A 13,915-nucleotide genomic window follows, 5' to 3' on the forward strand; every position below is an offset into this window, starting at 1 on the left:
CAAAGTCAGGACTAAAAATATCCTTCGACAATAGTTATTACAAAACTCACGAAGAAATAGAAGCGTATTTATAGATCCAGCATTGTAAATATAATTCTTATACGATGAGATCATAATTTTTATGATTTAGATCATAATTTATAATTATTATGATCTCTTCGTCTATAAGAATTATATTTACAATATCATGACGATGCATCTACATCGATGAATATGATGTAATTCATGTAAAAAAAACTTAATATGCTGATGTATTTTATAAAATTCTTTCATTAATACTTTTGCAAAACATTAACGACACTTTCGATGTGTGCGTCAAAATTAAAAATCATACAATTTATTTAATAATTAAGTTAATAGACCACACTTACAATTTTTGTAACCCTTATTCTTGTGGTGTGCGCGCACACACGCACACGCGTGTACGAAACCTGATAGAGTAATTCTGCGGCCAGATTCGGAGCTGCGAGCTGAGAGCAAAATTATGTAAGACACTTTTGTTTCCCAAAACGCAGGACCATCATACTTGTGTAATTAATGTAATGACAAATAATAAATATTATACAATGGAACAACTTTATGTTCCATTGTATACTGAATAAGAGATAATAAAAGAACGACAATGTTTTACTTCTTGAAAAAAATTAATGCGATCTGTCCATTATTAGGAATTATCTGGACGTTTTTCATATAATTTTTTATTTTAATTTAAAGCATGAATTAAAAAATAAAATACTTAATATAAATCAATATTTATATATTTTTTATTTGCAATTATTTTATTAACACTTTATTTGTTAAAAATAAAAACTTAAAACATTATTTAGTAAAAATTCCCACGATATTCTCTTAAGACTAAAGAAATCTTTTTAAAGCATTTGACGTGAAACGGTTTTCAAAAATGTGGAAAAATTTTCTTCTGGTTCCAGATGTAAAAGGCGACAGGATAAATTCCACAATTTTTCGGCATAATGACGATTGTTTGCTTTCCGATATGTAGTAGAAACGCCACAGTTTCTATGTATAAAAAATAAATACGAAAAAAATAATGCAGAATTATGTCATATAAAATTATATATATATATATATATATATATATATATATATATATATATGGGGCATTCCATGCCAAATCACCGAGGATTTTCCTCGACCATTTTTGATTTGGCGGAAATTTTTTTGAATTTTTATACTAAATGAAAGTAGATTCCATGATTTTTTTTTTAGATTTTTATCTCTACCCATACTTAAGTTATGGATTTTTTCAAAAAAATGCAGTTTAAAATTTCAAATGCCTGTAACTTTAAGAAAAAAAAAGATATTGTTGTTTATTTAGTATAAAAACAAAAAATTTTCCGCCAAATCAAAAATGGTCAAAGAACCAATGATCCTCGGTGATTTTGCATGGAATGCCTCACATACCTATATAATATTCTGTATAAAAATAATTTTGTATAATACATAGTATATTCTTACGAATAATAAAGACCGGTCTCATTGGCTGTCTTTTCATCCACAGAACAATATATTGTAGTTTGCGCTCCTTGTTCAACATTTTTAAAAAATAATTTCTTTACACAGATATTATCACAGATACAAACACAAAAAGCTGCACCTCGAAACATACGATTGCTATTTCGTGCTATTCCGGTAAAAATTAAACCAGGATGTAAAGAGTATATGTTTATCCCGTGAATATTTGCTTCTGAAAATTGAAATCTTTGTGTAAAGATCTATCTTTGTGTACTGTTTCTTTATTATATATTTAAAAAATCAATAACGATCGATTAGTGATTGTTAATTAAAGAATATTAAATAAATGTGATCTATCTCAATAATGTTTCCTTTTTGGGCATACCTTTCAATCGACGAGCAAGTTCCTTGGTGAACAGAATGATTGCCAATTTACTTTGTGCATAACTTCTAAATGGTACATAAGATCTTTCCAGATTAATGTCATCGAAATCTATGTCAGCAACTATAGAATGATTTTGTTAGAGTTGTACTTTAAACAAAAGCCGGGTGTGTACAAAAGACATTTTAGTTTATTTCTAAAGTCACCATAATCGCTTTACATACAAATATATACAGCTGATGAGACATTGATTATTCTGCAGTTGGCAGAAGACGATTGCATTTTTGGTAGTAACAGAAGTGTCAAAAGAAAATGGCCAAGATAGTTAACTTGTAATGTCGTCTCATTTCCATCCTCTGTCCTTTCGTATGATGGAGACATAAGCACACCGGCATTATTTATGAGTATGTGAATAGCTGCTTCATTTGTCAGCAGATTTTTAGCACAATCTCTCACGCTTTTAAAACTGCGCAGATCCAGAAAATAAATCGCAAGCTCACCTACGTTATTTTTATATTCATCCTTTGTCATCCTAAAAGTAACCGTTGATTTACGGACCATATCGTCATTTTCTCCATCATGAAAAAATTTGATTGAGATAAATATAGTGTCATAAAGTCACGAATAAATTAAAGTAAATAGTACAATTAATTTAATTGCTTCTTATGATACAAGTTTATATATTTACCATGAAGGTGGATTGTTCTTTATATCTTCGACTGCTTCATTTGTCTCTTCCATATTTATACCAGCCAGAATTACTCTAGCACCTAAATGTACACGTTATTTATACGAATGTATTTAAGCGTATACTTTTTAATTATCGAGTCGTAAAAATTCTTTATAGATTTCTAAATGAAGCAAAGATAATCGAAAAAGAAACAAATATTCTAGTAAAGAAATGAATATAGTGGTCTTACAATATAAGCTATCGTTATACACATTGAAAAATAATTATTTTGCAGCCAAGAAGAGCACTTTACTTGTTTTATTTTACTTCTTTTAAGTAATAGAAATAATTGTTTCGCCAATAATGATTAAAACAGAAATGTTTATTATTCTCGACAATTGGCAACCAGTGTAATGTCAAACGACTTTACGACGTTTCAACCCTCAAGTTTGGGTTCTTCAAGCATCTGAATAACAAACAATACGGTGTAACAATAATTTGGTCAACGAGATAAAATAACTTGTCTCATTTTGATTAAAAAGCACTCCAACACGATCAATTGTCATTACACTGGTTCACAATTGTTGTCGAGAATAATAAATATTTCTGTTCTTTTAAGTTTTCTTTTAGCCAAGAATATTTTCTTACTAATAGTTTCAAAATATTTTGACACAAGTCAAGAATATTGTTTTGAGTAAATGTAATTCTTACAACAACTTTATAGTAGATTTGCGGATTAAGTAAATAGTAAGCTTGTATATCCGCAAATCTACCATAAAGTCATTGTAAGAATTACATGTACTCAAAACAATAGTCTTGACTTGTGTCAAGATATTTGAAAATTATTAGTAGAAAATATTCTTGGCTGAAAGAAAATTTACTTAAAAGAAGTGAAATAAAATAAGTAAGTGCTTTTTTTGGCTGTTGAATGGTAATAATTTTTCTGTGTGTGTGGTTATAACAATGACACAGCACTGTCATCTCAATGAATAACAAATTTATACGCCTCATCAATGCTATATAATATCTACTTAAATTTCAAAGGGTTTAGGGTAACTTGAATTATCTTTTCAGTCAAATAACCTCTCGCGTATAAATCTCTGGCAGTTTCCTTGCCGAGACCACTACTTGCTCCTGTTATCACAACAGTTTTGCCGTCAAGACGTGCTTTGCTCGTACACATTTTATTGAAGAACCTCATTTTATGGTTTATCTTTATCCACGACGTCACCAATATGTGACTGACTATTTCTATTGGAATTCACTCGCTATCGCTTTCACTGAATATGCACTATTCAACTTTGCAATGTGCTTGACATTACTCGTCAAATATCCACACACTTGCGGCTTCGTGTGTTTTTATATAATAATAGTTCTTCTTTATCCACGATTTCACCAATATGTGACTGACTATTTCTATTGGAATTCGCTCACTATCCCTTTCATTATTGAATATGCTATTCAATTTTGCTATTTAACTTTACTATGTAATGCTTGCTCGTCGAATATCCACACGCTTGTAAATATCTTGCAGCATAGTCGTGTTCTTATATAAATTGCACAAGGCTAAAGTCATTACTGCACAAGTTCAAAGATCGATACTCGTAGTCGATTCTTATCTTAATACCGTCTTACATAATGTATTAAGGTGCTAATACTCTGATTGGCGAGCTGATTTATGACACCTTAAGATTGTACTTGAGACGGTCTCAAATATAAGAACCGACTACGAATATACCAGCCAAAATCTAACTGCAAGTAATTATCTAATTTGTGCAATTAAAATCTGCGCAGATTTTAGTGTATAACAAGAGAATTACTTTATTTTTTCGCACAAACGTTCAACCATCTGACACATGAAGTGTTTCGCATACTCAAAAGATTAATCTTAGCTACTTTTATTTTTTTACTTATATATGTAGTATAATATGTAATGTAATAATAAAGCATGTATAGTATAAGAATTATAGTTAATACCGACTGATAAATCCTTTTAAAATTTTCCGTAATAACAATTGGTAAAGGAAAGGCCAATAATCGAGCAATAATGGATGTCAATTTATATACTTATTAATCACATATATGTAAACAACGGAACGATTATTGGCCTTTCCTTTACCAATTGTTATATTTATACGAGCGTACTAGTTTATTTTATTTCCGTAATAATTTGCTTAAAAATAAAAAATCTTTTTAAAGCATTTGACGCGAAACGGTTTGCACAAATGTGATAAAATTTTCTTCTGGTTCCAAATGTGAAAGACGACAGGATACATTCCATAATTTTTCGGCGTATTGACGATTGTTTGCCTTCCGATATGTAGTGGCAACGCTGCAGTCTCTACATATATTGTATGTACATATAAAACACAATGAATTATGTTATTCTGTATAGGAATGAGTTTGTATAATACTAGTATATTCTTACGAATAATAAAGACCGGTTTCATTAGTTATTTTTTCATCCACAGAGCAATATGTAGTTTGCGCTCCTTGGTCAGCATTTTTTAAAAATAATTTTATGCAGATATTAGAAAAAAAGCTGCACCTGGAAATGATGTAAGATTGCTATGCCGTGGAATCATACCAGGATGTAAGCAGTATATGTTTATCCCGTGAACATTTGCTTCTGAAAATTTAAATCGTTGTGTAAAGATCTATCTTCGTATAGGCACTATTTCTTTATCATAAAAAAAAATTAATAACGATCGATTAGTAATTAGGAAATATTAAATAAATGTGATCTATCTCAATAATGTTTACTTTTTGGGTATACCTTTCAATCGATGAGCAAGTTCCTTGGTGAACAGAATGTTTGCCAATTTACTTTGTGCATAACTTCTAATTGGTGCATAAGATCTTTCCAGATTAATGTCATCGAATTCTATGTCAGCAACTATAGAAAAATTTTGTTAGAGTTGTGCTTCAAACAAAAGCCGGGTGTGTACACGTTTTAGTTTATTTCTAAAGTCATACAAATATGTACAGCTGATGAGACATTGACTATTCTGCAGCTGGGAGAAGACGATTGCATTTTTGGTAGTAACAGAAGTGTCAAAAGAAAATGACCAAGATAGTTAACTTGTAATGTCGTCTCATTTCCATCCTCTGTCCTTTCGTATGATGGAGACATAATCACACCGGCATTATTTATGAGTATGTGAATAGCTGCTTCGTTTGTCAGCAGATTTTTAGCACAATCTCTCACGCTTTTAAAACTGCGCAGATCCAGAGAATAAATCGCAAGCTCGCCTACGTTATTTTTATATTCATCCTTTGTCATCCTAAAAGTAACCTTTGATTTACAGACCACATCGTCATTTTTTCTATCATAAAAAAATTTAATTAAGATAAATATAGTTTTATAAAGACACAAAAATAAATTAATTAAAGCAAAAAGTATAGTTAATTTAATTGCTTTTTATGACACGTATTTATATATTTACCATGAAGGTGGATTGTTCTTTATATCTTCAACTGCTTTATTTGTCTTCTCCATATTTCTGCAAGCCAGAATTACTCTAGCGTCTAAATGCACACGTTATTTATACGAATATGTTTAAGGATATACTTTTTAATTATAAAGTCGTAAAAATTAAAAAATTTTATGGATTTCTAAATGAAGCACAGATAATCGAAAAAACCAAATATTTATAGTAAAGAAATGAATATATAGCGTTCTTATGAAGTATCGTTATATATGGTTGTATAACAATGACATTTGGCTGCAGTTATTTTTTAATGAATAACAAATTTATACTTCTCATCAATGCTATATAATATTTACTTAAATTTCAAAGGGTTTAGGGTAACTTGAATTATCTTTTCAATAAAATCACCTCTCGCGTATAAGTCTCTGGCAGTCTCCTTGCCGATACCACCACTTGCTCCCGTTATCACAACAGTTTTGCCGTCAAGACGTGTTTTGCTCTCACACATTTTACTGAAGAACCACATTTTATAGTACTTGTTTATCTATGACGTTATCAATATATAATTGACTATTTCTATTGGAATTCACTCACTGTCGATTTCACTGAATGCTGAATATGCTCTATTCGATTTTGTAACATGCTTGACGCTCGTCGAATAATCTCGCTCGTGTTTTCGTGTTCTTATATAATCTGCACAACAGATAATTGATAATGTGCGGACGAAATCAGCGCAGATTTTGGTCAATTTAGAGCACTGAAATATATATAAACTGAAACGATTGAAATCCACGGTAGGCGAACGATATGAGAGAGAAGTCCCAAGTTCCTCTCTTCTGCTTGTCTAGCCCACAGCGTAGTTAAGAGTGGGGAAGATGGAGTGGGGATGAAGTACAGGCTGATCAAGAAAACCAGACAAGGACAGAACACTGTTCGAGACACACTATGCCAATGCTGAGTTCACTTTTGCGTAATATATACATGCCAGTTTTGTATTATTTCGAATTATTTTGTCCTCGACCAAATTTCCTCAAGACGATGTGTCAAAGAACAAAATCAACTACTACTTATAATTTTATACGTCGTGTAATATAAAAAAGAAATACATTGATATTGGAGGACCATTGTGCATTCGAAGAATACACGCCTAAATAAAACACGTATATATTAACCATACATACATCAAATTATACAGCTTTTAATATTGAACAGAATAGCAATCAAAGATCTAACATCAACTATAAATCATTGAAAGTGGACTTTGATGTTTATGTAACACGCATGATTTACGCAATTACAGTAGCTATTACTACAAAGTATTCAAAGTGTCTATTTCTTTCATTCAAATTACGATAAGAGTTTCGTTGCGTGAACATGTCAAAAATTGTAATAGTTTTTTATTTTGCGAAAAAAAATATTAATTACAGGCCAGAGTGACGATTTGTTTGTGTCAGTTATTTGCTGGCAATTTGAGAAATCGATATAGCATATCGCCGCGTTTGCCGCAACTACGCGTTTTGTTGTGAACGCGAATGCAATCGATTGGATTCGCGGACAGCGAAATTCGTGAAAAAACTCTCGAGACGTCGCGTCATATTCGCTCCTCGTGAATTGCATCGAACAGCTCGGGCTCGTGAATTTCCGTGATAGAGGAGATTCGATGAGTACACGCGCGCTTGGACCAACTTTCGGATCGACGGTGTTCGTATACACACTTACATGGCACACCGTTCGATAAAGCCGCGTACAAACATACATATATACGGGTAGAGTCGACACCAATGTGTACAGTCGAGATTTCGCGAAAGACCGTGAGTCTTTCTACATATTATAAAGGTATTACGGTATTATAGAGATATTGTAGTGTTCACAAGTAAAAAGATATTCATGTTATAAGAATATTTATGAAAATAAAATAATATATACTGACTCTTTAAAAAGCATATAAGCATGTCGAATTAAATATCATTGTTGTTCCTTTGCCGATACCCTGATTGCTTTTTTATATGCCTTTATCAAAAGAATGAAGTTTTTTAGATTTGTTAAAAGTGAAGCCTGTGTTATGTAGATGTGATGTATAAATTATATCGTGTATGCGCATGTGTATACATATATGTCGTGTATGCGATTTTTCGTCACACCCCATTCATTCGTATCGAGAATACGGAATGAATAAATCATCGTATCAGCTTAATAAGCTTCGCTTTTGATAAAAAATATAACGTACCTTTTTTTATACACTATTTTTATAAAAATTTCTCGACAACTATACATGATATCTAAATATCGCTAATTTATAACTTACATAATAAGATAAATTTGTTTAACAATTAAGTGTCTCTTGATTTACAGATAAGACTTTATTGTGCAAATCAGACTATTACTCACTGTTATACATATAATTTACTTTCAGCTATATAGATATCAGTTAGAAAATTTTCTTTTGTTAATCAATTTACTAATCAGTATTAACTATAATTATTATACTACATATTCTTTATTATCTATTACATTACATATTATAATATTTATACAAATGAAAAAAATGAAAGCAGCTAAGAAGTTAATATTATTCTTTTGAGTATGTAAAACATTATGTCAGATCGTTGAACGTTTGCGCGATGCATGCGTGTCGTGCGTGTAACTAAAAAGAGAAAGTAATTTTCCTTATTAATAAACAGCTATACGAGTCAGGCGCGGTACGTGGTGTGCAAGTAAAGAAATTAATAGTTACAGAAGTAATGAAATACAATGTATATAATATACATATACATATATTTCAACTTAATAAACTGCGCGCCGATTATTTGTCGGACTTGAAACACAGCTATCGTTGGAACATTAATACCCTTTCCTCCCCGGAATTAAATCGACGCGATTTAATTATTTTGAAAAAACTGTAAAAAATTTATTGCAAAAAATATTACCTCAGCCAGGATTCGAACCTGGAACTTCCTTCATTCCGTAAAAGGCGTTGTACCAATTCGACTACCGAGGCATATGGTAATATTTATCGCAATAACCAGTTAATAATAGTTAAAAACGCATGTTTCAGCCTACGTAAATTGAATTATGTCATTAGACTCGTAAAAATGTCAACAAATTAATAAACAGCTGTACGAGTCAGGCGCGGTACGTGGTGCGCAAGTAAAGAAATATATATTTGAAGTGGTTACTTTCCGCCCGCTATGCCGGGTGGTAAGTATCAATTTTCTTCCCTAGGGAGGAAAGTAAGCCCTGGCGTGAAATGGCCACTCTCGCCCCTCTCTAGGCATGGAAGTCGAACTTTCCGTAAAAGTGTTGTGAAAAATATCGTGTGCACCTCGGGCCGAAAGCTTTTTCAGACTCGTGTGATTTGCCGCCCGAGCCTTCGGCAAATCGGCTCGGGCGGCAAACTTCACACTCGTCTGAAAAATGCTGCTTTCCCCTCTTGGTGCACAATATACTATTTTCCAATGTGGTCGGACACTGGGACGTGTCCGGCCATTGGGACATTTACCTTATATCTAAAAAGAGAAACGATTTAAACGGCGAATGCGAGTCAGGCGCGGGACGTGGTGCGCAATAAAACTTAAGACGTGTATTCAAATGTAACGAACATTTCGGCTCTTCCTTTGAGCCATCTTTAGCATTTATTAAGAAAAAAGATTCTATTCCTGCAGAGCTCGAGGCAGAAAGCTTCTGTTACATTTGAATACATATCTTAAGTTTTATTGCGCACCACGTCCCGCGCCTGACTCGCATTTGCCGTTTAAATCGTTGACATTTTCACGAGTCTAATTATATTATTGAAAAGAGAAAGTAGTTTTCCTTCCGTACATTAAGATCTGTGTAGATTTAATAATTACCTGCTGCTAACCTTATGTAGTCTATATAAGAACACGAAGACGCACGCGTGAGCGTGTAGATATACGACGAACGTCAAACACGTTACAAGATCGAACAGAGCATGTTCAGTGAAATCGATAGTGAATAAATTTCAATAGAAGTAGTTAATCGCATATTGGTAACGTTGTTGATAAAGAAGCATCCTAAAATGTGGTTTTTCAATAAAATGTGTACGAGTAAAGCACGTCTTGACGGCAAAACTGTTGTGATAACGGGAGCAAGTAGTGGTATCGGCAAGGAGACTGCCAGAGACTTATACGCGAGAGGTAATTTTACTGAAATGCTAATTTAAGTTACTATAACATTTGAAATTTTAGTACATATTACATATCATTAATGAAATATAAATTTATTATTCATCAAAAGACGATGTGCCATATGTCATTCTTATATAATCATATGATAATATAGTATGTATAAGAGAAAGGCTCTTTTTCGGTTATCTTTACGTCATTTAGAATTCTATAAAAAGCTTTTTTAGAACTCTATAAATAAAAAATATTCTCTTAAACACATTTATATTAATAACATGTGCATTTAGGCGCTAGAGTAATTCTGGCTTGTAGAAATATGGAAAAGACAAATAAAGCTGTTGAAGATATAAAGAGCAATCCACCTTCATGGTAAATATATAATAAATAATAAACTTGTCTCATAAGAAACCATTAAATTAATTTGCTTTAATTCATTATTTCTCTATTCTTATTATGAAACTATATTTATATTAATTCTTTATTGCCCTCATTCAGCGAACGAACTTTTGTGCTTTCGTATGAGCGCCACGCTGCGCCTATATGTGTAACATTGTTATATTAATGCACACATTAGTGCGGCGTTGCCACATAGTTTTTTCATTATTAGGTCAACACAGCTTTCTACATAGACGTATATAATTGTCACAATTAGAAAAGGAAAGCGTCTCCGCAAGCATATCTTCTGTCCTTCAAATCTTGCTTGAAGCTCTCCAATGAGAATGTTCAGTCTATTACATACGTCTATGGTCTTGTAACTCTTGTAAGAACAAGAGGATGAGACATCGACCAATACATCGATCTGCCATAGTAAAGCTTAGGTTTGGCAATACGTCGACTGTACGTATTTGCTCTCGCCATGAGCGCTACGCTCACAATCAGATATACCTATCGCGTGTTAACACTTTCAAAGTCTAATCTAAAAATTAACGAAATTTTGGAAAACAACCGTACAAATAAAATCTAGAAGATTGTAAGTAAAAAGTTAGAAAATTTCAGAGTCAACTTTTATGCCACATATGCTGTTAAAAAAATAAAATATGAACTCAGCGTTCATATTTCGTCTCGTACGAGGGCAATTGAGGGTTAATTAAACTATTTCGCATGTTGTAGATGACATGATGCATGTAAATGACGATGTAATATGTAAATCAATGGCTGGCGACTTTTAGGATGACAAAGGATGGTTATAAAAATGACGTAGGCGAGCTTACGATTTATTTTCTGGATCTACGTAGTTTTAAGAGCGTGAGAGATTGCGCTAAGAACTTGCTAACAAACGAGGCAGCCATTCATATACTCATAAATAATGCCGGTGTGGCTGCGTCTCCATACGAAAAGACAGAGGATGGAAATGAGACGACACTACAAGTTAACCATCTTGGCCATTTTCTTTTGACACTTCTGTTACTGCCAAAAATGCAATCGTCTTCTCCCAGTTGCAGAATAGTTAATGTCTCATCTATTGTATATATTTGTATGTAAAGCATGATATTCTGATGGCTTTAAAAATAAATTAGAATGTTTATTATTTACGTCCAGTTCTTGTTGAAATTAAAATTGTAACAGAAATATTCTGTTACAGTAGCTGATATAGATTTTGATGATATTAATATGGAAAAATCTTATGCATCACTTAAAAGTTATGCACAAAGTAAATTAGCGAACATTCTGTTTACCAAGGAACTTGCTCGTCGATTGAAAGGTATGCCAAAGGAGATAATATTATGAATTGATATAGGTTACATTTATTTAGTAGTACCTGCTAAATAATACTTAACAATTACCAATCGATTATTGATCGATCGTTATTGATTTTTTATATTATAATAAAGATAAAATACGCTGAAGATAGTTTTACACACAAATTTCGATTTTTAGAAGCAAATTTTCACGGGATAAACATATACTCTTTACATCCTGGTATGATTCCGACCGAAATATCACGGCATAGTAATCGTACATTATTTCGAGGTGCAAGTTTTTGTTTCAATACCTGGGCGCGATTATTTTGTAAAAATGTAGTACAAGGTGCACAAACAACAATACATTGTTCAGTTGCTGAAAAAGCAGCCAACGAGACTGGACTGTATTATTCGTAAGAACATATTATGTACTATTCGAAATTATTTTTATATTCCTTATAATACAATTTTTATACTCCGCATACAATTCCTTATTATTTTTTAATGTTTTTTTATATAGAAACTGCGACGTTACCACTACATATCGGAAAGCAAACAATCATCAGTGTGCTGAAAAATTGTGGAATGTATCCTGTCGTCTTTTGCATCTGGAACCAGAAGAAGATTTTTCCACATTTTTGAAAACCGTTTCACGCCAGTTGCTTTAAAAAGATTTTAATCGACTCTATACTGGCAATTATAATCGTCAAGACAATACGACCATGATTTGGTTTGATTATCGCCAAAACACTCTTTTAACCAAGGATTTGGTCCTAAATTGATGGAATCTTTGACACTTACACATAAGCATCTAATTTAAATAATTAAATTTATTGCGAAAAACATTACATACCTCAGCGGTCCATGGCTGACATGGCTTAAATTAGATGCTTATGTGTAAGTATCAAAGATTACATCAATTTATAAGGACCAATTCAATCTTTTCTTACGCCTTTGTTTATTCGATTCTTGTCACGAAAGCAAAATGGAATAAGAAAAGAACAATGTTAAATTCAATCAAAGACTTTTGTTAACAAATATTAGGGCACGCGGAGAAGGGTTATCGACATAATCAAAAGATATCTTGTAACAAACTGGTGTTTAACGGTATTTTACTTTATAATTTAGTTTATAATTTACTTTATAATTTAGCAGTATCTTAATTAAACATTCATTATAGTTATTGTGTCGTGTATTGAGACTCGAGTCCATCACGGGATGCGAGAGTGACGGGATGCGAATTCTAGTTTGGATGAAGAGAAATCGGATGTAGAAATATAGTCTTTTGTATCGTCGACCGAGCGAACAGACGTCGCGATGAAATAACGTGCCACCAATATCAAAATATCGGCTATCGATGACGAAATATCGGCGGTGCTTTTCGCGTATGCCTATTTCAAGTCAGATTCTGCGAATTATCCTTCTGCACCCTACATTCCGCCGGGAGTGAAATATCACTCCCTCTGGGAGAATTTGATATACTGAGACACGCGCGCAAACCCCATTACATCACGTTTACGGCGACCACAACGCAGAAACTTGATAATTACATTACATCACAGCCCTCTTTTATGATAACTACATACATTACTAAGAGGCATATATAATTACAGTTTATTCCACCGACGATGCTTTGCATGTGTATACTCAACCTTATTAGCGATGCATTTTTTATGCACAACTTACGTAAACATAGGTAGCTTGATGTAAAATGCGATACAAAATTGCTTTTTCTCTATATAAACTGCTTATACATATAAATGAATAATAACTTCGATAAATAGTGCCTACGAATAAAGAGAATAATTAAACGAGCTGAAATAAATTGTGAAACGCGATAAGATTAGATTGGAATCAAGTGTCATTTGATTATACTAAAGAATATTTATTTTCAGAATTTTTGGTGTATATTATTTAGTTTAATATTTTATTTTTATGTGCACTTATATGATTATATTCAGGATCAATTAATCTTAAAGATAATTAGAAATAATTAGAAATAATTATTTTTAGGGATATAATAGCGTTGTGACTATAAACGATCAATTATTGTTTTTCAACAATTTTGTAATGATTATTGGTTTTGATTCTATACGATATTATAATTCCCTATTTATTCCATTATATTATGTCAT

General features: G+C 32.3%; 2 protein-coding genes and 1 pseudogene across 4 annotated transcripts; 1 reads left to right on the forward strand and 2 right to left on the reverse strand.

Annotated features, from left to right (window-relative positions):
• Positions 1-742: 742 nt before the first annotated feature.
• LOC139818772 (retinol dehydrogenase 12-like) lies at positions 743-4,059 on the reverse strand. 3 transcript variants are annotated; one of them, XM_071787662.1, is made up of 6 exons: positions 3,609-4,059; positions 2,544-2,625; positions 2,080-2,387; positions 1,859-1,978; positions 1,477-1,705; positions 743-1,017 (listed from the first exon to the last, which is right to left on the reverse strand). In XM_071787662.1, the coding sequence occupies exons 1-6, from the start codon at positions 3,724-3,726 to the stop codon at positions 870-872; spliced, it is 1,005 nt and encodes a 334-aa protein (XP_071643763.1). In that variant the 5' UTR covers positions 3,727-4,059; the 3' UTR covers positions 743-869. The 3 variants fall into 3 exon arrangements, with proteins under 3 accessions (XP_071643763.1, XP_071643765.1, XP_071643764.1); XM_071787664.1 differs by having other exon boundaries at positions 2,080-2,427; positions 3,609-3,623; XM_071787663.1 differs by lacking the exon at positions 3,609-4,059 and having other exon boundaries at positions 2,080-2,427; positions 2,544-3,557.
• A 261-nt stretch (positions 4,060-4,320) lies between these two features.
• On the reverse strand, positions 4,321-6,793 carry LOC139818773 (retinol dehydrogenase 12-like; annotated as a pseudogene).
• A 3,020-nt stretch (positions 6,794-9,813) lies between these two features.
• On the forward strand, positions 9,814-12,448 carry LOC139819133 (retinol dehydrogenase 12-like). Its single transcript, XM_071788322.1, has 6 exons — positions 9,814-10,110; positions 10,386-10,467; positions 11,268-11,572; positions 11,681-11,800; positions 11,977-12,193; positions 12,301-12,448. The coding sequence occupies exons 1-6, from the start codon at positions 9,993-9,995 to the stop codon at positions 12,446-12,448; spliced, it is 990 nt and encodes a 329-aa protein (XP_071644423.1). The 5' UTR covers positions 9,814-9,992.
• The last annotated feature ends 1,467 nt before the right edge of the window (positions 12,449-13,915 follow it).

Source organism: Temnothorax longispinosus, chromosome 9 (assembly GCF_030848805.1).
Source record: "Temnothorax longispinosus isolate EJ_2023e chromosome 9, Tlon_JGU_v1, whole genome shotgun sequence".
NCBI classification, from domain to species: Eukaryota; Metazoa; Arthropoda; class Insecta; order Hymenoptera; family Formicidae; genus Temnothorax; species Temnothorax longispinosus.